Source organism: Drosophila tropicalis, unplaced genomic scaffold (assembly GCF_018151085.1).
Source record: "Drosophila tropicalis isolate 14030-0801.00 unplaced genomic scaffold, ASM1815108v1 contig_878, whole genome shotgun sequence".
NCBI lineage: Eukaryota > Metazoa > Arthropoda > Insecta > Diptera > Drosophilidae > Drosophila > Drosophila tropicalis.
In genome coordinates this window covers 9990511-10012902 of record NW_027173374.1, presented here as the reverse complement: position 1 = coordinate 10012902, position 22392 = coordinate 9990511, and the positions used below count along the sequence as shown (strand labels likewise).

The following is a 22392-nucleotide window of genomic DNA, read 5'->3' as shown; positions in this document are numbered from 1 at the left end:
GTCCACGCCAAACGTTTGCCACACCTCCGCAACGATGTGGCAAACGCGGTGGCTGAGGTGGCAAAGTGTTTGGTTTGCTTTGCTTTCAGCGGGGCGCATTGCGTGCAGGACGCAATTTATTGCAACGCTGTAAACACTCACTCGACACGCCCACTCATCAAATGGCTGTGGGTCAGCTCCTCACTTTGCAGTTCAAATTTCAATTGCGAGACAAACACGCACCCTGCATACATGCAGGGGTGAGGGTGGCATCAAATTAGTTTACATGCTTGTTTTTGTATGTTTGTTTTTTGTTTTTCTGCGGTGGCGCCCCACAAAAAAATAAATTCCAAAAAGTATATGCAGCAAGGCTTGTGAATGGGCACACTCCCTTTGACTGGTCTTCTTTTGCCGAGCCTGCCCGCCCTTCTGCGTGCCCGCTCGCACGCAGCCCTCACAAAAATGATTTAATGGCCGTAATGTTAGTTGAATGGTTAATTCACTTACGTTTATGGCCCCGTACCCGTACTCGTATTCGCATTTGGAGTCGAACTCGCAGTGGCTATCTCCTGGGAGTCATCGTCGAAACATATGTACTTATGTTGGACTGCACTGAGGTTGCCGGTCTGGTTGCCCGACGATCCCGGTCGCATGTGTAATTATTGTTTAGATTTTATGTTGCTGTCTCTCTGTTTGTCTGTGTGTGTGCGCGCCTTCGGTGCTCCTTTAATGTGTTTATAACGTATGAGTAATGTGAGTCCTTTTGCGGTTCCTTCAGGGTGTTTTCCCGGTGATGGCAAATGTGAACAGACGTGCTGATGGTTGATTTGAAGGTCTCTAGTGTTCTTTTTAATTAGACATGAAAGCATTGGCCCGTCGATGCTCTCTTGTCCCTGTGCTTCTGATTATTCTGCTTCAAGAATGTCATCAATCTTTCTTCTAGCCACGCCTCCCCCTTGGCAGTTCATTTATTATTCGACTTGGTCTAAATGCCTATCTTTTTCGTTAGTTTTTAACACTATCTGGGTGGACAAATCAAGACTTGGATATACATACAAATTTATTGCCTACTTTCCTGATGATATGACAATAAATGATTTTCAGATGATATTTAAATGGACATGTAAGGCTAACAGAATGTATCTAAGCAGTCGTGAAGCCTTTAACAGGAGTGGTTTTTGCGATCGGTAGATTGATGATTTCAAAAATCTATTTTAAAAAGGACTAGAATTTAGATGTGAAAACTAGAAGTTAACAGAAAGTCAATAGCAAACCCACACAACATTCTAACTTGTTTTGGTGTATTAATTTTATTTCAGACTCGTGTAGTCTATATATAAGCTTCTATGCATGTGTGGGAGCTGGCAATAAAAACTTTTCATTAAGTTGAAGAGGATAAACAAGAAAAACCATCACACACTTGTGTAGGCGACATGTTTCTGGTTCCCTTTTTCATCTTCTCCTGATAACCGAAGTCTTAGATATTTGGGGCCAACAAATTCCTGAGCGTAGTTTCTAAAAAGCAGTTCACGTCAAAGTCAGTCAACAAAAGTGACAATTGGCAATGCATATATTCAACCATTTGAGTGTGTGTGTGTGTGTGTGTGGGTGGGTGTTTGAGTGAAGCTGTCGGTGTTGATGTGACATACGCGACATGCATGACAAATCAACTTCCAATGCTGCGAAAAGTAAATATTCATGTCTGTCTCTACGGAAATGTAAGTCGGTATCGAATGCATGTGCCTAAGTGTAAAAAGGTAATCAATAAGGACGAACTCAATTGAGTATGTTTAATGACAATAAAAATCTGTTGCCTGAATGTATTTGTATATGGAAATCCAAGAACATATTGCATTGCCTTCTTTTTTAAATTATAATTTTATTTGCCTGTCTCCATATTGTAAATTCAATAAGACTTTTATTAGGCACAATTTACATGCAGACTTTGGCATTATACAATTTTTTGCCTTACCATTTTTCCTTTCTCTCTTTTTTTTTTATTGAATTTTAAACAGCTGCCAGGCCAAGTATGTTGTTTGTGTGTGTGTGTGTGTGAGTGGGTGGTTGGTTAAGTGTCTGCCACAGCTGCACGAAATTGTTGCAATAACATGAATCTGTCCAGCAAAGTGAGAAATAATGCAAATATTAAGCAGAATAAATAATAATATAAGCTTTTAATGTATCTACCTACAATTTTTAATGTATAAACATTTTGTCAATTTTTCTAATTGACATCCCGCAATGACAGTTAACATTTTTGGGTATTTTAAAATGGCGGATACGGATGCGGATGTTCACAATTAGCATATAACGAGTGTGAGAGAGAGAGAGAGGAGTGCAGAGGGTCATAGACATCCGTTTTTGTCGCCGTTTCAAATTAATTACGCCAATGCACACAAGCCAGAACTGACTTTAGGACAACAAATGCGACACATGTGTCACTTTTCCAATTGACTTACGCACACACACCCGCACACTCACACATATGCTTGGAGAACCACAAAAGTTTACTTGCTGCCGCCTGGCTGAGCTCAATGTTGTGGCATTTGCAACATCCGCTGTAGACTTGCGGCAACATTTTGCTAAAAACTTTGCAAAATCGAAAAGTCTAGTCGTTTTACAGGGCCAACTCCATTATTTATTGTTCAACAAGTTTTGGCCAAAAAAACGAAGGGTCTTACCACAGAAAGTAAAAACGTTTGGCAAACAATTAACGCCATAATAATGTTATCAATTTAACTACGGAATTTGAGTATAAAACTTGGCTTTATGCCTGACTGAGAATGTTAATAAGACAGAGAAATATTTGTCTATAGACACATGAAATTCCAGTAAGGCCAAGCTGGAGAATTAATTAATCAACTTGATGTGTGCTGCGAGTGTGCGTGTGTGTGTGTGAGTGAAATGCAATAAGCCAAGAAATCATTGGCATTTAGCAATAAAACAAATATGCACTGACCTGACAATGGATAAAGATGAAGGAATGAAAGTTTTTATTGGTTGCATTCAACAAATACATCCACACACACACACACACACACACAGATACGCCTATTAATGAGTCGTAGACTCATTTCGAAGTTCATTGTAAGGACTAAAGCTTTAGTTGGTGGGGCACTCTGACCATTGCCATAGCAATCCATTTGGAATCGACCGCACCATGGAACCATTCATGTTTTCATTTTAATTGGTTTTTCTTGTACAAGTCAATGCCTCATAGTCTGTGAGTATCTACATACATATATACTTACATATACATACATATATTTGTACGAGTATGTATATCTCCGAAAAACTCAGTTACTCTCTTTTTTATGCAATTTCTTTTTTCAGTTGGTAACATTTCTTTGTATTTGGTTTTACGCTGCAATTGCATCTATTAAAAGCAAAAGGATGTTAGCCATGATGGAACTGAGTTTAAAAAATATAAAAAAAAAGAAAACACAAACAACCATTAGAGATGCTTTTCCATTTGAGAATGCTCTATATGTGTGTGATGAGAATTCTACCAGCTAATTGACAAAGGACACTAACTAGCTACAACTGAAAATTACACGGGACGCTCATAAATCTTGACCGAAAAAAAAAAATCACCGCACTGATTAACGGACGACAAATGCGTCAGCTACGTGTTGAGAATGCTGTGAACGAGTGCGGGATGCTGAAATGAAGGCATACGAATGATGATGATGATAAGTGCCAGGATGATAAAGTGACTGCGGACCGGATTTCGCCACCCACAAAATTGACCAACATAGGTACATATATTGAGTTATACAATATCTATGGTTGACCTTTGATTAGTTACAATAAAAGTGCTGATTGCTGGCCTGATTGGCTTACCAATTTTGGTCTCTGGCTTTTTGGTCTGAGGCCCTGGGCCAAATTATGTAGATTTGATGAACACATTTTAGATTGAAAATAGAGACCGAACAATATTTTGTACAATCAAGGCAAATGAAACTACATGACTCACTGGACTGTTGGCTTCCGAAGGGTAAGTCAGGTTATGTTGTGTAACCTATGACCACCCAAATGGACCCACCCACTCACACTCCCTCTTTCCAATCATAAAGCTGACTTTGTAAATTTTAGTAGTCGTTTGTTGTTAGAGGTTTTCTTCTTCTTTCGTTGAGTTGAGTTGCTTCTTAGTCTTTTTATGTTTGATTTAACTGCCGATCGAAGTTTGCCATTGCCATGAGATTTTGTGTCAGAACTCTCACATTTTGCTTGGCAGCGCTAGAAATGAAAGTGGAAAAAAGATTTATGTAAAATTTGACGCGTAAAATTCAACAAAAGCAAACAACACTTTTTGCTTCCAACGAATTTGGTTCGTATGTATTTATTTTGGCGTTGCTTGCCCCACACATAACATAACAAAAAAAATATGCAAATTCCACAATTTTTAAAGGGTAGAGAGCATTTTTACGGTATTGTGGACCGTAGCATAAATTTTCCCAGGCGCCACATGAAAAGCGTAGGTAAAGTGAATTGTTTTTCCAAAGAAAACATCAGGGATGGCTTGGTCCTTATCAAATGTCAAGGGCAGCATTTACCTAGAAATGTAATCTTAAATTTCTAACATTTCGCTTTAGTTGGTAATCATTCAACAAGTAACACTTGGAGATTAATGTCTCAATTTTCAGTGGGGTTCCTTCCCAGCCCGCAATCGCTTTACTCGTACTCTTCCACCCTCTCACAGCCACACGGATCACTCAATCAGAAATTGTATGCTCAGCATTTCAGTGAAACTGTCTGACTGGACATTCGGCACTTTGTGCTAATGACATTGTTGATGCTCTGAACCCGATGACGCCGATGGTCAAAGTGTTTCGCATGAATTATTCGCATGTTGCCAATTTGTGGGGCCATGTTCAAATTGAAAATGATTTACACTCATGGCTTTCAGACAGTGTTGTCCTGTGTTTATCACACTGCCTGATGCGAATTTAATGGCTCTTGAACAGCCCACTGTGTTGAGGTAACTTTGATGAGAGTGGACTATGGCCAGCTTAAAAACGACGACCGACCGCAGACACTCATAAATAAAGCAAAAGCCGTTTTCAAAGACTACGCTAAGGGCTTCAACTGTGAAATTGTTCGTTCTTTGATTTTTCTATTTCGGTCGAGAGATATTTCACTTCACTTGTGTTTTTTGTAATTTCAGTTAGCTTAAATATGTTGCCCTTCGTAATCCATTTCATGGCCAACAGACATGCGGCTATGCAAAGTTATAACTTCAACTGCATTCGATTGCTTGGTTAAAGGGCGGGTAAGTTGGTATCAAAAGCCACCAATAATGCTCACAAAATGTTATTTTTCGGTTTGATTTTGCCTTTGCCACACCGTCTCTCTCTCTCTCTCACTCTCTCTCCCCAACGACTTTGCATTTTGTTTCTTTTCGTTCAAAGTGCCCATTCATGAGTTTTCATTTCATTTTCGCTTATTGCTTACATTTTGCGTTTTGTTGTTGAGTTTCCTATTTCTAATTTTGTGTGTGTTTCAATGTGTTAGTATCTGCGTCTGTGAGAGTGTGTAGTTTTGTGTGCCTGCATTTGGACCCCTAGCATAGAGCACAGAGCACAAAGCACAGAGACACTGAATGGCTGGGTAAATATCAAGAGGTAGGAGGTGGGAGTATGTGTGATATCTTTGCATATAAAATAAAAGCTTTGCTGAAATTGAAAAACTTTTCCAATATGTGTTCTTTTTTTCTCCTGGCTTTCGTTTTTTTTTTTCTTTTATTGTATTAAATGTATATATACATTTTTATTGTTTCATTTCAGTTGGTTTTATATCTTTGTAGGTTGTGAGTCAGCCCGGAGTGTGGTGGCATTTATGATTTCTCGAAATTTGCAGCAGCTGCTACTGTTGCCAATGCATCTGCCAAATTGCATATACCTAGCTCAACTCTAAGCCTCAAAAATAATAGAAACCAAATAGAAAAACACACCAAAATCTTTGATTGCAACAAAAATAATGTTGAAACTAAATTGATTGTTAAATAAAGTGGTTACAATACAGAGGAAATAAGGATGAGATTTAAATGTACGACCAAAACATTCAAGAAGATAAACTATTAAACTTTATATAGCATACTTTTCAGGGTTTTTCTATCAAAAAGAATTTCATTATTTTAAGCTTAAGTTGACCCAATTGAGTACAGTTCTCTGTTAATTATACACATACAAATAGCGAAAAGTAATGAAAAACCTTTAAAAGTTGAAATGGAAAGAAAAACATTTGGCAAGGCCCATCAAGTGGAAAGAATAAAAATACCATGCAAAAATGAAAAGGCAAAACAAAAGGGAAAACGAAAATTAAGAGAAATAAAATTAATGCGTGGAAATTCATAAGCCGCCATGCAATCGCTTTTGGGCTCCGAATCCTTTTTCATCGCTCGACTTGGCAATTTGCGGCACTTTAAGCGAACTTAATTACATGCGGTCATTTACATTTATTTCCTTCTTTCAGAAAATTTTCCAAGTGTAAACTCAACTCAAATATTGCGTTTTTCTCTGTGACAGCTGTATCAAATTGACGTTAGCGTATTTTTTTATTTTTTCTTTTTTCTTTTTTTTTTTCTTTGGTTTGTATTTTTCACTCTTGCATTTCTGCCATAAATCAGGCAGGACAAGCGCCAAGTCCGAGGGGCCAGTGCTTGGTTCTTGGCGTGACAGTAAACGACACTCACAGCCGTTCGGAGAGTGTGCGTCACATTTTAATGTATGGTCGAGCGTATAAATAAACGTTGCCTTGCCATGGCCTCTGTCAGTTAATTTCACGCTGCCAGCCTCTGTGAGTGGGCCGAGAGATGATGAAGTGAAGTGAGTCTGCCCTGAGATTCAGATTGAAGAAGGCAAATTATAGTATTCATATACATACATACACATTGTACAAAGGCTTTATATTTGGAGTAGTAGGAGAATGAAACGAAAAGGTCATAGAGCAAAACCACATAAACATAACCATAACTGCAAATCTTTTACATATTTTCATTTTTGTCTGGATTTTACAACTGTCGTGCATATGTATGTATGTGTGCGACAAACGACATTTGACAGCAATTTTTGCCTATCTTAATTTCATGTCACAACGGAAATTGACACCCTATTGTCTGTGTGTGTGTGTGTGTTTGCGTGGTCGAAATTTATAGCCATTCCGCCAACCCTAAACCAAAATCGTGTGTTACATTGGGGACAGCTAACGGCCAGATAAACGGAACAATTAAAACTGAAAATGAAGTCGCAGTTTAATGTTACGTAGATAGCCATGCAACTTTGATTGCCCTTCTGTGTGTGCTTATCAGAAAATAAAGTTGCCAACAGCCCCAAACGATCTGAAGTTGCGAAAAGTTTAGCTTCCTCAACTCACACCCACACACACAAACACACTCACGAAAGTTACCTGCGACCTTGAGCTAGTGGCTAGAAGACTGAATCAACCAGGAACATGTGTAGACATACATTCATAAATTGCACCCACACACACAAAGCAGCATTTATGTAAGTAGATACAATGTGGGCTGTCCAGCTTATTAGCTTCATCCATAACAAAGCCTCTTTGTTACTCAGCCAAACATCCGCCTTAATTGTGTGTGGGTCTTGTTGCATTCATTGGCTTATTGTGCTCACCCACAAGTCCTTATCTTGCACTGTTCATACATGTAGAGATATACATATATGTATGTATGTAGTTATGCCTGTTTGTAAATGAATATATAATTCAGCTATGGAAGTTCTCCTCTTTAAGCGGCTTATAATTCAGCATTGGCATTCAGCAACGCAACGAGTCCTGTTCATGCGCAGTGAGAACTCCTTGACTCTTAGTTTCATGCACTTGCTCTCTTAAATTTTCAAACCACTCTTTAGCCTTTTACGGTTACTTTTCAAATTTCGTCCAAGCCAAGTACAAACATTGTTATTTACAAATTCATTTTAGTGTTTTTTATTATGATGAAATCTATAACTACAACTAGCTGATTGATGTTGAATGCCGACTTAACAATTGGTTAATTGATTTTGTTGGAGTTGTGAAGTTTCAAACATTTGATACAAACATTCGTCTCTGGCATGCCTCCAAATGTGATGAACGGGCGGAAATTCGAAAGTATATCGATTGACAAATAATTTACATACGCATAGAATACATTAATTAACGTGCAACATATGGCAAATGGTTTTTTCTTTTCTTTTTTTGTTGTTGCAATACGAGCCTACAATTTGCTAAGATCTACAAGGCGAAAAATTACACAAAAGTAATAAAGGCGAGTATGGATAAGGGTGGGGTAGGGCCGGAATCAGTGATGACAGTGGGTGAGTGGGGGTAAAATGGCACTACATAGTAGTTATTACTGCGGGCGCTGGCCTAATACATTGAACGGCAAAACTATTAATGGATTTTCCGATTAGACGAGATTGTTATCATTATCAACCGCGCCACGTCAATAGGCTCCAGCCTCGTGTGGGTTTCTGGGTGCTGGGAGTATCTGAAATCACTGCCTGCTGCTGTTCCTGCTCCTGCTGTTGATTCCGATTCTGGTCTATATAGGTGCGTAGTATGGTATGCTTATGTACTGACTTCTCAAACTCCGCAGCGCTTGGGCGATATGCCTCGAGTTTGTGTTTGTATTTGCCGGATTGCCATTGCGCCTGCTGATTCCTCTCTGTGGTGTAGGCGAAACTGCTGCCACGCGTTGCGGTACCAAACGAGGCACCGCCGGACGACGGCGACGCGGACGCTGCGGCTGCTGCTGCTGGGGCTGGCTGTGGGGGGTATGCAGATGGTTTGTTATAGTCGTTGTTGGTAGTAGCTTGTGGGCTCTTGTTAATGTTGTTAGTCGGCTTGTTGTTGCTGGTTAAAGCTGAGTTGTAGCTGTAATCATACGTTTCATAGACACTGTTGCTAATGGCTGGCGAAGAGCCAGGTGCGGCACAAAGTCCCTGGTACCGTGAAGATGGTTTCATGCCATATGTTGAACAAGATGGCTTTCCCACCTCATAAGGATTATAGCCGACCACATTACCACTGCAACAGAATAGAGTAAAACATCAATTAGTATACTAAAGAGTGATAGTTTTATGAGCAACTTACCCTGGTCCATAGTTGCAGACATAGAGCTTGTTATATTTGCTGGCATCCTTATATTCGGCAAAGCCACAGCCCACCAGACTTGTCTCTCCCCACACTAGTTGGGAATAGTGACCTGTCTTGGGTGACCAGGCATCGCCAAAGGAATATTTCTGCACTTCATTGAACCAGTTTTGAATGCGTGATGGGAAATCGCCATCATCGGCTTCCAGTGGTGCTGTGCTCCAAATGATGGCCAAATTCTGACCCATTGTAAAGCGATCTAATAAGCAGAAACAAATGGAAAATACTTGAAATTAGTATTTGTGTGTGAATTTTACTCTCAGCGAGTTTTGACGAGGGGGCGAGGTGCAATTGCTTGTTGAGCATGCTGGGTTAGTTTTAGTGTTTTATAAGCCAAACGTGCAAAAGGATAATAATGGGATATCAATGAAGCTTAACAACTAAAACAAATATCAAATTTCACTTCACAAATCCATGACATGCAAATCACAAACCAATTAAAGTGCCACGTGTCATTTAACGGGCATGGGGAATCATGTGGTGGTGGTGGTGGTGGTGGGAGTAGTAGTTGAGTGGGGTAGATGAACAGTCCATGCAGTTTACAAACTATTATAGAACCAGATAACTTACTTATTGTCCGATGGGGATCGTGACGAAATTGACAATTGTCCGCCCATTGCTGGGCACGGGCTGCCAGCTCATCATCCCAGACAATTTCACGCATATTCTCGGCACCTGGCTGGCCGGGATACCGTCCGGTGGCCACCAATTGTCTGAGGCGATTGTGTTCCTGCATGATGATGGATTTCTCCTCCGCTGTGATGCCCGATGCTGAAATGATTAGGTCAAAATTTGCATAAATTATAATCGCATTAACTATCTTAGAATATGCATAAGATTTTCGGGGACTTTGACTTGGTTTCGCTTGTCGCTTTGGGCTGGGGACATGCTATCATTTCTATTTTCGTTCATATTCAAATAAATGCTTAAAACTTTTGTAGATTTCTTTATTGCCAATGTTTCTCCTTTGACGTAAAGTTAAGCTCGAGTTTTATGCTGTAGATGGAGCCGGTTTTAGCTATCTAATTTTTGGTTTTGTGTGTTAATATTTGTTGAAATTTCATTCAAGACGAAATTTTTAATGGTTTTTTTATAAGCGTTTTGTATTTTCATTACGTTTTTTTCACCGATTTTAGTATTTATTTGATTTAATGCATAATATCAGCGACTTACACGTGCTTATGATCGACATTGTGTGCGGGTTTTATGTAACTAGCCGGTTAAGCGATTCAAATCGCTTAAAATTTATATCACTTTCTTTAAGGCAATCGCTAACCGGTTTAAGTTAATGACCAGCAAATTAAAATAGAACAGAAACAGAAAGCCAAAAAAGTGAAGAAAAAATTAACTCAAATGGGGAACCAATAATAGGAGAAGAAAAAAAGTTAAATGCAAAAATCAAAGCGGCGCGTGCTGTTCAAAAGGCGTCAATTAAAAAGGCAAAAGTTTGCCATTAGCCAATTTTTTATTGATTGTTCTTTTTTTTTTGGGTTGGTGGCGTTTGTGTAGCGGCGCCTGACTCATGACATTGTATTAGCTTTTGTTAGTGTGTCAGCATCCAAAGAAGGAGGGAAAGAGAGTGAGCAAGTTTTGAGACAAGATTGCTACCTTCATCGAGAATTTATACAGAATTGCCTCAGGGTGTTAATTACTTGAACTCACAGCAGGCACACGTGAACCTCAGATAAGGCAAAAAAAGAAAACAAGAAAAACCAAAAACTGATCACAAAACGGAAGACAAGTTGCCAAGTGCGTTTTACGTATCCTTCTCCTGCAGTGTACAGTGGGGCGTGGTGGCCATTTCATTTAAATAATTACGCGCGCTTAATAATTTTTAATAATTATAATAATAGCTGAGCCGATGGGCGCTGATTGTCCATGGAGACGTGAGAATATTTAAGCCAGGTCAGCTTCAACTTCAAGTGTGATTCAGATCAGAGATTCCGAAAAATATTGGCTTGGCCATGGCATCATGTTGGCCGGTCAAGTGCCGGGACGTGTTTGTCAAAATCAGACATCTTGACGCACCCAATGGTCAGAGATGAACTTAAATATGTTTGCAGCTCCGCTTGGCTCAACAAATATGGGTCTAGATGTCAATATATACACAACAAAAAAGTGAGTGTGTGTGTGTGCGTTCTGTCGTCTGCTCTGGCTTAATCTTAATACGCCTTCAAGGTTACGAGAGGCTGAGACTAAAAATAGCAATGAGAGATCGTCTCAAACCAACTAAAACTACAACGACAACGAAAAAAAAAGTCAACCGCAGCTGTCAAATTATGCTACATTTATATCAATAAAAATGAAAAAAGAAAAAACCGGTAGGCAAATCAAAGCTATGCCCAGAGCTGTATGTTTTTGGTCGAAGAGCATTAATATCAATCATGCCGGGCTTAAGCCAATGCCTCTAGCACCTGTTTGGCTCACTGAATGGCTTAATGGCTGATGGTTTGCATTTCACCTCATGCTTATTACGTTTTGTTGCAATGGGCGCTATGCAAATTTGTGAACTACCTTCGCTGACAAATTGCATATAAAGCTGTCGATCAGTTTCCGCAAAAGCCGCATTTACATATTGCCTCTTGGCAATAAAATAACAACAACAACAACAAAAGCCACAACACTCGTAAAATCAACAATAACAGCAGCAACAACAACAAGTGCTGCCGCACTCGAGATGAAGATAATGTTGACAACGAAACGTCAACAGCTTGCAATAACTTTTCAGCATGTGAAACGAAAGACTTAAGCAGCAAACTTGCTGCCTCAAAAAAGGCCAGCCAAGTAGGTACCTAGAGACGAGCCAAATGCCGACAATATGTTAACAAGTGCTTAACTGCATTTCATATCCAGGCGTTGATTTCACCTTGAAGATGCACTGGCACAGAGTCAGAGCAAGTAACAGTGTCTGCGTCTGGGTCTGGGTCTGACTCTGGTTGTGCGGTTTGAATTTTTAAGCCTGGAGCACGTATTCATTGCACGGAGATGTTGAAAAATCTCTGTCACATTTAGCGCGAGTTAATTTTCATAGTTATGCTTTATGCTTCGTTTCATTTTCATTTATCATTTACTGATTATCACCAGCTACCCTTGTTCCATGTTGCCTTAGTTGTTGCCGTAGTTGTTGCTCTTGTCCACGTATCTACATATTTAATTACATTATTAGCACGTTAAGCTTTTGATTGATGCCGCAGCAAAAGCAAAACGTTTCGGCCACAGAGAAGGAATAAAAGTTATGTATATGTATGTACATTTATATAGACAATACATTTGAGCATCTTTATGCATATAGGAAACACTGAAATTCCCCCATTATTATTATGATGTTTATTGAAATCGATTTAATAAAATGTTTGCTATTGTTAGAAATTGCGTTGAAAAGACCACCAAATGGCGATACATGCGAAACATAAAAGCAATCATTAATCAAAAACGCACACGCGCACTATAAAAATGTATTTTTGTTTTACGAGTATCGGACAACTGGAATTTGTTTTCTTTCTGGCCAAAGACCCAAAGACTGGCGCCCGTGTTTATGCAGAACAAAGAATGTTAAGAGGTCCACACGCCCTCTGACTATAAAGACGTCTTAATACCCTTTAAAATTCATATTGTGACTAAAGAGAATTGAATTTCAACTTATTAACTTTTAACTTTTTACTGGTTCGTAAATTTGGTATACCCTATACTAGAAGAGTAATAAAGCGATGATTGTTCATGAAAATTGTTATGGCCATTTGGATACATCAATCTATTTGTTCCAGCACACTTGATTATGACCCATTTCAAATAAATTTGGGGGATTTTAATTTGTAATCATTTTTTAAGCATTTTTATTGAACCAAAAATTTGTTTACGTCTGCTATTTACTCGTGCTGTTGGCGCCTGTTGTTTTGGTCAAGTTCACTGAGCTCTTGTCATAATTTAGACTGGTTAAATGTTAATTAAATGGTTTCAAATATTTGTACTTGGCTTTTGGGCAAGTTGATTGGCCTTTAATTCCTTATGGGAAGTTCAGCTACCTAATTTATTTAATTTATCTCTTTAAAGTTTTCGAAATAAGTATTTAATATATATATATATATACGGATGAAAACTGGAAATTTTTAACCGGTTTTCTCCCCAAACTGAAACTCTTAAGTAATATGCCGCCAATATGTAGTTGTTGCTTTTCTAAAACTATTTATTATACAATTTATTTATGTTTTTTTTTTTTTATATAACAAATGACGTTAAGAGAAAGACAACTCCAGTTTCAGCTCGTGTATCTATTTATAGTAATCGATTTAAAATAAAATTTAACAGCCATTGGACATTAACAACAATTTACATAAATAATTTGGCTGGCTGTTGCCAATGTTCTGAAGCTCACCTCGCTGATATTAAGTGCGTGAAAAGTATAGATTTATCTAGGTAAAAAGCTTCGCTAAGCATTTAAACGTTGATTAAACAACAAAACATTTTGTTGGCAAATATTTACTAAAATACACAAAACGGCGCACTTTTCCTCCCCCCATACCCCACACCCCACAGCTCATAAAATAAACGACAAAAACGTGGCTAAAACAAAACAAAACTACAAATACAAATGCAAATTGAAATTGAAGCTCTCTATGCATGCCAAAAGTGTCTCTTATAGTTTGTTCTGTATCTGTATCTGACAAGCATACCAAATGGCAAACATTTTTTGGGTTTGGGTGGGGTTTCGATTTTGAATGGATTTTGGCCAACTTACCTATTAACTTTCCATGACAGGCCAATGTCACTCTGCAGCAGGTGAACGTGATGATGGTTAGTAAAATTAATGCACTTTGCTGCATCATCTTGATTAACTTTGTTTTCAAGCACTTTTATTTTAATTTTCTTGTAGATAATCACTTAATATTTTTAATTTGTTATTGGAAAATATAACCTTTTCATAAAAGACAGTGTTATATTTTTAATTTCATACACTTGAATTTTGAGGATTTCTTATGTTTCGGACAGATTTTTATATTTATATTTTTGGAATTTTGAGTTTTGGGGAATTTGATATCACAAATGAATTTGAGTTATGGCTGTTTCCAAAAAATGATGATTGAGTTAAAGCCAAAAACCGAAAAAAATAGCGTCACGAAAAATTTAATGCCGACGTCTCCAACTCCACTCTCGTGTACGTGCAGCTAGACTTGAAGGCGTCGTCTGTTTGATTGGGGGCTCTGCGGTGTCGACGTTTTTATACCACAGTCGGCCGATAACGCAGCCGCTGGCAGAGCCAAAGAAGCTGCTGCTACCATCAACCGCTGATCGGCGGCCACCTGATGTTGCTATCATCGCTGTGCGTGGAGAGCTTGACAAAAGCCAGAGACTATGCCAGAGGCTGAGAGTAAGAATCACAGCTTCTCTCGCTGTCTCTCACTCTCTCTGAGAAGATTGAGCAGAGGCTGAGAGGAAAGCAAGCACTGTGCGTTTATCAACATGCTGACTGGCGACAACATGTTGCTATGACCAGTTAAATGTTGCCAAGCTTTTGTGTTCTTTAATAATTGCCCGGCAAGAAAGGCAAAGACAATGATTGAACTCAATATTAATCATGGCAATGTGATCGCTTTTGTTGCCGCCTGGTTCGGCAACAATCACTTGCCTCCAACTTATATGAGTTGGTTGGTACTTACATATGTACATATGTATGTATGTGATAGGGGTGTGGCAGCATCAAGGGACTCTGTGAAAGGTGGCCAGCAGGTGCCCTGCGGCCAGGAGTCGAAACTTCGATCATTTCGCGTATCATTAAAAACCAATAAAAACACCCAATTAAATATAAACAAAATACAAAAACAACATATGCATACATGAACAACAAATGGCCCCCTGATCCTTTCACCAGGCAGCGGCAACCGAATCGAATGCATAAAATGGCTCCTACCCCAGAATTCCGCTCACAGTGCACAGTGAACAGAGTTCGCTTAGCATTCGCATTTCCGCTTCGCACCGATTTTGTGCTTCTTGCCAAAATAATTACGCGTACAAAGCCATTAACAAGTACAAACGATTGAGCCGATCGCGCGGCCCAGATCCTGGTCCTCAGCCCATTCTGCGCAACTGGTTCTGCTCTTCATCTCGTTTTCGTTTCGTTTCCTTGCCAACCAAGCCAAAAAGGCCACACATGATGTTTGGATTGCCATCGGTAGTAGTAGTAGTAGTAGTAGTAGGCCCAGTTTTGTGGCCAGTGACGTCTCTGCTCAGCTGATTTATTTTATTTTGCGAAAAACTACATAAATATAAAAAATTATGCTTTACAGAAAGAAAAAAAAAAAAAACAAACACAAAATATGAAATAAACATACAACAAACTGAAGCCCATTTCCAGCACCATCTCCATCGCCATGTCCATGCTCATGTCGATGTCCGTGTTTTGCGGACGATGATGATGATGTTGTTGTTCGTTGTTTTTAAGGCTAGTTTACATTTCCTACTTAACCGCGTCCGCATCCACCACTTGAGAGCGCTTTATTTGTGTTTAAATAATATATATGTACATATATTTTGTATGTATTGTACATTATGTGCTATAGATATATGTATGTGTATATGTTTTTGCAGCTAAAATTTAAACAAACATTATTGGCCTTCGATTGGCCAGTCTGTTGTCCCCCCCTCAACGTCAATTCTACATTCTCCATTCTGATTGCGAGTATTTGCATTTATGTCTACTTCTGTACCTAGTTTGAGTGTGCGTGTGTGTGTGTGCATATTAAGTTGAATACAAAAATTCCCAACACCTCATTTAACTCAATTTAACAGCACTTGGCATCATCTGCCTGTTATCGATGTTGTTGTTGTTCTTTGTGTTGTTATTCATTCATCTTCCTTCTGCTGTGTTTGCTTTGTATAGTTTTATGACTCAATTTAATGTCTTTTTGTTGCGTTGCGCGTGCTATTCATTTGCCAACGAACCAATTGACCACACACAGGACAAACCAAGCCAACCATTAAGCCACCACATTATAATCCTTCATACTTTAATCCCTAAGCCAAAGTGATTAATATTTATGTAACCTTTTGAAACTCATTTAAGTAACTTTTATGCGTAACATTTAGGAAATGAATCATGTGACACAGTTTTGAGGGTTTTTTCGGTTTACTGATATGCAAACTGATTCACTTTTGAGTTGATAATAATAAATTGTGAAAGAAATGCAAGTCAATTGAAAATCTCAAAGTGAATCAGACATTCGTCCATTAAGGATTTCAAAATAAATGATGATTAAATCATGACATAGAAAGTTAAAAACAAACCAAAACTGACTGAATTAATAATAGGAATATTTAATTTATAATTGGTTCAGGGAAAGTCATCTCTCTAAATGTTCTGAAAGGTCAACAATGTCATCGTCTAATGTGTTAACACAATATTTCCATTTGTATTGTTACCTTTCAGACAAGGTCACTGATAGTTTCTATAATCAGTCATAGTTTCGAGTGCAAAAGTGCGAATACATTGAGCATGTGTGTGTGTATATATTTACTTACTTTTGTTTATCTCTACAAAAAAACATTACCTTGCGGAACTACTTACTATCTAACTATGTATTGGCATTTATCAATATTTCTAGGTGCTTCATAATTGCAATGCCAGAATGCTGTTGTTATTGATATTGATACGAGTATGAGTCTACTGAATGTAAATGTGAATGTGAGTAACATCACTCAGAACGATGTCACATCCTCATTGTGATTACACTTCCGATGCCATATGCATAAATCTTCCTCGAATCGGAACAGTTCCACCCACTTGCCATCAGATATGCCAATTTGCCAATTAACTAGAGATGAGCAAATTGGAATTAAAGTCTATTAGGACTAGGACTCCCTCATTTGCGACTTTGTTTATCTAAATATGCTATCAGAGTTATCATTTATTAAAGATCAATAATCTATTGAATTAAACTAAAGAATGTTGATTCACAGTAACACAAATTTATGAGCCATTCATTGGCAAAACGGACTTTAAAGTATAGAAAACAGTGACTAGATTATTACATTCGATTAAGATCTAATGAGGCGAATGATTAGACAAAGTTTTAATTCAAGATTAACTAGATTAAGATTGAGAATCTAATATAAAAACTTTACTTCAGTTTGCTCATCTCGAATAGAGTCTATGACAGAAGATTTTCCATAATGTTTTAATTTTGTGCACTTGACGGCGAACCGATTGCCAACAACTGTTATTAAAATATTATTAATTACAATGGAAACCCGACTGTTGTTGTTGTTGTTGCTGTCTGTAGGAGACGGCAGGCAATTTGACAGCAACATAATTAAAATGTCATACAGATTGCGTTTATGATGAAGCTGTGCGCGTGAGAGAGCTCCATTAACAAATTGCGGAATTGGATTCCCAAGTTAAAATCTGGAATTGAAATTGGTATCAGACTTGTTGTCGCGGTCAAAAAGTATTACCAGATTTACCCACCTACCTGGTAGGTAGATATTATATATGTATGTATTTGTTGGGCGTATGGTATATTAATAAAACATTCACACACTTAACTTGAACAAAACAAAAAACAATAACAAAAAAATAAGTCAATAAGCCATGTTCAACACGTGTTTGAATGAATGAATGAGCCAAGCGCAAAAAAAAGGCCATAAAAGATGAGGCAAATTTTCATTAGTGAAACGTTTTCATTCTTATGCTAAAGACCAATTCATATGCTGATCAATTTGTTCATGACATATGGCATATAGTCAACTCTATTGGATAAATACAGGTTGGTATTATATGTATAGGACTTAAAAATAACTTGACATTACCCCAGCTCTCTCTCTCTGTTACTCGCTCCATGTGTCGTCTCTCGCTCTCTTTTTGAACTTATGCCGCTGGAAGAGCTGGAACCGGGCCCACAAGCAGGAGAAACGTCTTGGATACCCACAGCATACACACCTTCATTAATTCGCTTTGGTAGCCAACGATTTTCATTAAAAAGCCGTCAGCGTACAATAAATTTTGAACAGTTTTTAGACTGTCTTTAGTTTTTTTTCTCCTTCTTTTATTGTATTTTATTCTGCTTATTTATTTATATTTTTTTTTGCTGTGATTTTGCGCCTTGCTGGGCTGATTTCGAGTGGCTTTTTATTGACTTCATTATGGGCGAGTTCGCTGTATGTGTTTATTTTGCGCAGCCAGGCGACAGAACATAATTTTAACGCTCTTTATCGCGCCGCACCGCTGCGCATGCGCCATGGGTATAGACATTGCCATCGACACTCGATGCGAATATTGATTTATGTGAAATTTTTTATCGGGTCTTTATCTATTTGGGGGGATTTGCATTCGAATTTGCCAGTTGAATTGTCTCAGGGCATTTGATCGTCTCTCGCTCTGCATGTTTTCTACAAACATAACTCATTTGTCATTTGCCTTATAAAATATAAATGTTCAAATGCTCGCCCCGCCTTTACCCCTAATTATTGATTCTACCCCCACCGCCCATATATTGATGAGGGGTCCATTCGAAAAGCCGAACGACAACTTAATCAGAGGTAAATACGGCTCATAATTTATCAATCGCTGTCAGGCGGAAAAAAAAATAAACACAGACACATACATACAGTAAACAATACACAATACAATACACAAATTAACAAACTATTATTACTGCCTGACTAACGGTCCCAAAACCACTCCAAACAATCCGTAGGTGGTCTGGTCTGGTCAGCAACTAAACATCTTTGTCAGTGAGTGTGCGAGTGAAGATCTCTATTGATATAGCCAACTATATATTAAGCCGACACGGTTGGTAGTCGCTTGCCTTGAGCCCTGGACTGATTGGGGGGGATTGCCACTGTGCTGTGCGTTCCATTTAATGGCATCATAATACAAATATTCATAGATATCTCTCTAAAGCATATTTAAGCTAAAATTTATCTGCTCATTATCCAAGTGTGTGCGATTATATCTGAAAGGTCAAGCTTGGTCTAAGCTCCGCGGAAGTTTCGAAGCAGCCTACCCAACGAGATTGCAATGAATAGATCTAGAATTAGAATTGACTTTGGAAACTAGATATTCTCATTGAAATCCACCAAAATTTGGCTATACCCTGATATTTAGAATTTAAACGAAAATTGGCCAAAATATAAGTTGTCAAGGTTTTAATGCAATGTAAAAGATCACATTTCAATAAGAAAAATGATGTATGAATTTTGAAATTCGGTCAAAAAATGACCAACATACAGAACCGCAAAGATAAGGATCGATTAATCTCTAAGGTTTGGAAAATGTCATCAAATTTGGTTTGAAGCTTTGATTGGGTTCTTTCACCAAACTTTCACCAAAAAAATCAATTCAAAATCAAGTAAGTAAGTTCTCTTGAAATTCTCAAGTCAATTCAAGTCAAGTCTAGTCATTTGTAGAGTATCATAGATAGAATTGAAAACAAAATAACGTGCTAGATTTCATAACTCTTAATTAGCTGAACTGAAAGCAAACTAGAGAAGATATATAGACGATTCAGTTCTGTTCCGTTCTGATCTGTTATGTTATGTTTCTGTCGGTTGTCTGCGTGCGAAACTAGTTTGTTGAAGCGGACCAGAGACAGACCCCTTGTGAGGCGGAGGCTATCTGTGGCCGACCTGTCAGATGGCATGACAAATTATGCATAAGCAGACCATGTCTTAGTTTCGGTTTCACAAAAATTTCACACAATTAACAACGAGCAAATTTATGTGGTTATATTTAGCTCTCTGGAGTTTACAGGGAAATTACAATCAAGAATTATGACGAATGACCATGACCCTTGGGATATTCTGGAATTTGGTTAATTCGTTCTGATAGTGGACAACGGAGTAACAGCATCGCTGGGTGGTTCCTTCAGCATAAAGATCTTAAACACACGCCCATGCCATGTGCTAATGATCTAAACACAAACTCACCCTTACATCCGTGTACATCAGAATCACACATTGAAAAGGGATAGACATATATAGTTACTGTTGGCGAGTGGGGAAGCCCGCTTCTTATACCGCCCCTCGCTTAGGACATTCTGGCGGCTCCTTGTAGCACCAATCGCTCAGAGAATCCATGAATAGTAGGCCGCTCACCAGTCCAAAACCAGCAATATAGCACGAGTACATCCAATCACTTGGCATTTCGGTGTCATCGCCTCCTGTCTCGGAGAAATCGGGGGACTCACAGAAGATTTCACGATGGCTCTGGATTACTCCTGGAATTAAGGGAACAAAGGAGGGAATTATGGCCGGTAACCAAACACTAGCTGGTTTATTTTGAACTGGCGATTTCTCTGGTCTCTTGATCTGGATGCTACAGCCCTGCTGCTTCTTTCGCATGGCTGCCTGATACTGCTGCCAATTCTTGTGGACATTGACGAAGGAGTAGCTGGTGTCCACCGCCGGAGAATTCATCTTAAGCTGGCTATCATACTGTGAACGCAGCGGCTCCTTATGCAATACCTGATACGCCTCGCATACAATGACAAACTTCTCTGGGTTTCCAGTTTTTGTATTAGCGTCTGGGTGATATTTCTTCGATAACTCAATAAAGGCCCGTTTGATCTCCTGGCTATCGGAATTTCTCGGTATATTCAGGACATCATAGTAGTTCTCCTTGTAGCGTGCCCCTTGGCGCATATGGGCGAGCCTGGCTGGATGAAAGGCTAGGCATCGGGCCGAATTGATAGTCTTCTGCATGGCTCTAAACATTTTACGTAAATTTGGTGAAAACCGAAAAAAATGTTACCAAACTAAAACAAAAAAAAAAAATTCAGAGAAAATAAAAAACAATGCTTGAGCAAGGTAAGGACAGTAACTGAACTTATAAAATTTGGATCTGACCTGACTTATCGACAACAAACTGTCAGAGGTAACTAAGATGGAAAAATATTGAACAAAAATAGAAATCCAGCAAGGCGATCAAGTATACGCCCAGTGTACTACCAAGTTGCTCTCATTTCGACACGAGCATGACCAATTTGGACAGAACTGCCGGGTGTTTTTTCTTGGCCTAATATCTTTAACCGATTTAACTGACCTTACCAAAGAAACCAAGCCCATAACAAAAAGTGCCAACGAACTTGACCATGGCGTAATCGTAACAAGCGCGTGTGCTCTGAATATAGTGTGTCCCTCATATGGTCCAATGCTTTTCATGCCTAGGCCCATGCACTCTGTCTGAAATCGGTTAACCCAATGTGATGAATGCTTTTTCTGGCCATGTGTGTGTGTGTGTGTGTGTGTTTGTGTGTGGGCGTAACACAGTATCGGCAAATAAACAATTCCATTGAACTCGGACTTAAGCCAAACTGCGTCAGCTATTGGGTTGCGTCAACAATAGATTTCACTGAAGGTGGTAAATAATATTTGCACAAAATATTATTATTATAATTGTCACTGATGTCGTAGTTTATTGACATCCAGCCAAAGAGTTTTTCGTTTTTCGCAGTTGACAATTTCATGCGAATCTCAATGCCAGACAAAATATTTGCACAACATTCGTATTAACTAACATCGACTATCGAGAATAGTATATAAAATTATAAAGTTAGTCACAATATTTACACTTGATTTGCAATCGAGAAAGCCCAATCAACACCCCAAACGAAACGATGTTTTAGTATGGCCATAAATTGGATAAATTTATAAATAAAGATGCTGCTCTTGACTGTTTTGTTGGTAAAGATCAAATTTGACATCATTCAGACGTAGGAGAATTGCCATTTCTTAGTTACTTACACGAGCATGAGAAGCAGCGATTTGTGAGACTTTCGTCTTTGCATGCTAATTAATTTCAGGTTCTTTTGTAGCATCAAACATTTCACACCTTTTTAATATACTGATTTAGAAAAAAGAGACACAATTATTGGTTTTGAATACAACTGAAAACGTGTATTCATATAAATAGACGGTACATTTATGTAACTTAATTAAAAAAGGTGACTCATCTTAACTGTCAAAGAAGTGAACAAATTTACATACTCTTAAATTGTCAAAAACTAAACGCAAATCAAATAAAGATTTTAAACAAAGTAAACTTTGTGATTGAAGTCTCAGACTAAAAAATATCTAATTGTGAGCAAAAATCTCTTCTTTTAAAGGATAATTCCCAAAGGCATCAAAGCAGAAATTACTTTAGAAGGTAAACTAATAATTTGCTATATTAACTTTCTAATAGTAACTTATAGAGCAATTAATTTCAGTTACTTTAAAGAGCATCCCAAAGTTGGCAAATCCAAGGCAAGGAATTGCTTTTGCTTTTTATTG

At 38.4% G+C, this 22392-nt stretch overlaps 2 protein-coding genes across 2 annotated transcripts; both read right to left on the bottom strand.

The window, feature by feature from the left end:
• Positions 1 to 7896: 7896 nt before the first annotated feature.
• LOC137584358 (CRISP/Allergen/PR-1) lies at positions 7897 to 14308 on the bottom strand. The gene is made up of 4 exons (XM_068299712.1): positions 13868 to 14308; positions 9703 to 9903; positions 9073 to 9331; positions 7897 to 9006 (listed from the first exon to the last, which is right to left on the bottom strand). The coding sequence occupies exons 1-4, from the start codon at positions 13953 to 13955 to the stop codon at positions 8409 to 8411; spliced, it is 1146 nt and encodes a 381-aa protein (XP_068155813.1). The 5' UTR covers positions 13956 to 14308; the 3' UTR covers positions 7897 to 8408.
• A 5825-nt stretch (positions 14309 to 20133) lies between these two features.
• On the bottom strand, positions 20134 to 20835 carry LOC137583793 (uncharacterized). The gene has a single exon (XM_068298917.1). The coding sequence runs from the start codon at positions 20833 to 20835 to the stop codon at positions 20134 to 20136; it is 702 nt and encodes a 233-aa protein (XP_068155018.1).
• Between the last annotated feature and the right edge of the window lie 1557 nt (positions 20836 to 22392).

Bases quoted from the DNA above. Each gene is read 5' to 3' on its own strand.
- LOC137583793 (XM_068298917.1), bottom strand. From the start codon at position 20,835: ATGTTTAGAGCCATGCAGAAGACTATCAATTCGGCCCGATGCCTAGCC.
- LOC137584358 (XM_068299712.1), bottom strand. From the start codon at position 13,955: ATGATGCAGCAAAGTGCATTAATTTTACTAACCATCATCACGTTCACC. The intron at 9,904-13,867 runs GTAAGTTGGCCA...TAATCATTTCAG, and splicing joins CTGTCATGGAAAGTTAATAG to CATCGGGCATCACAGCGGAG. The intron at 9,007-9,072 runs GTAAGTTGCTCA...ATTCTGTTGCAG, and splicing joins GTCTGCAACTATGGACCAGG to TGGTAATGTGGTCGGCTATA.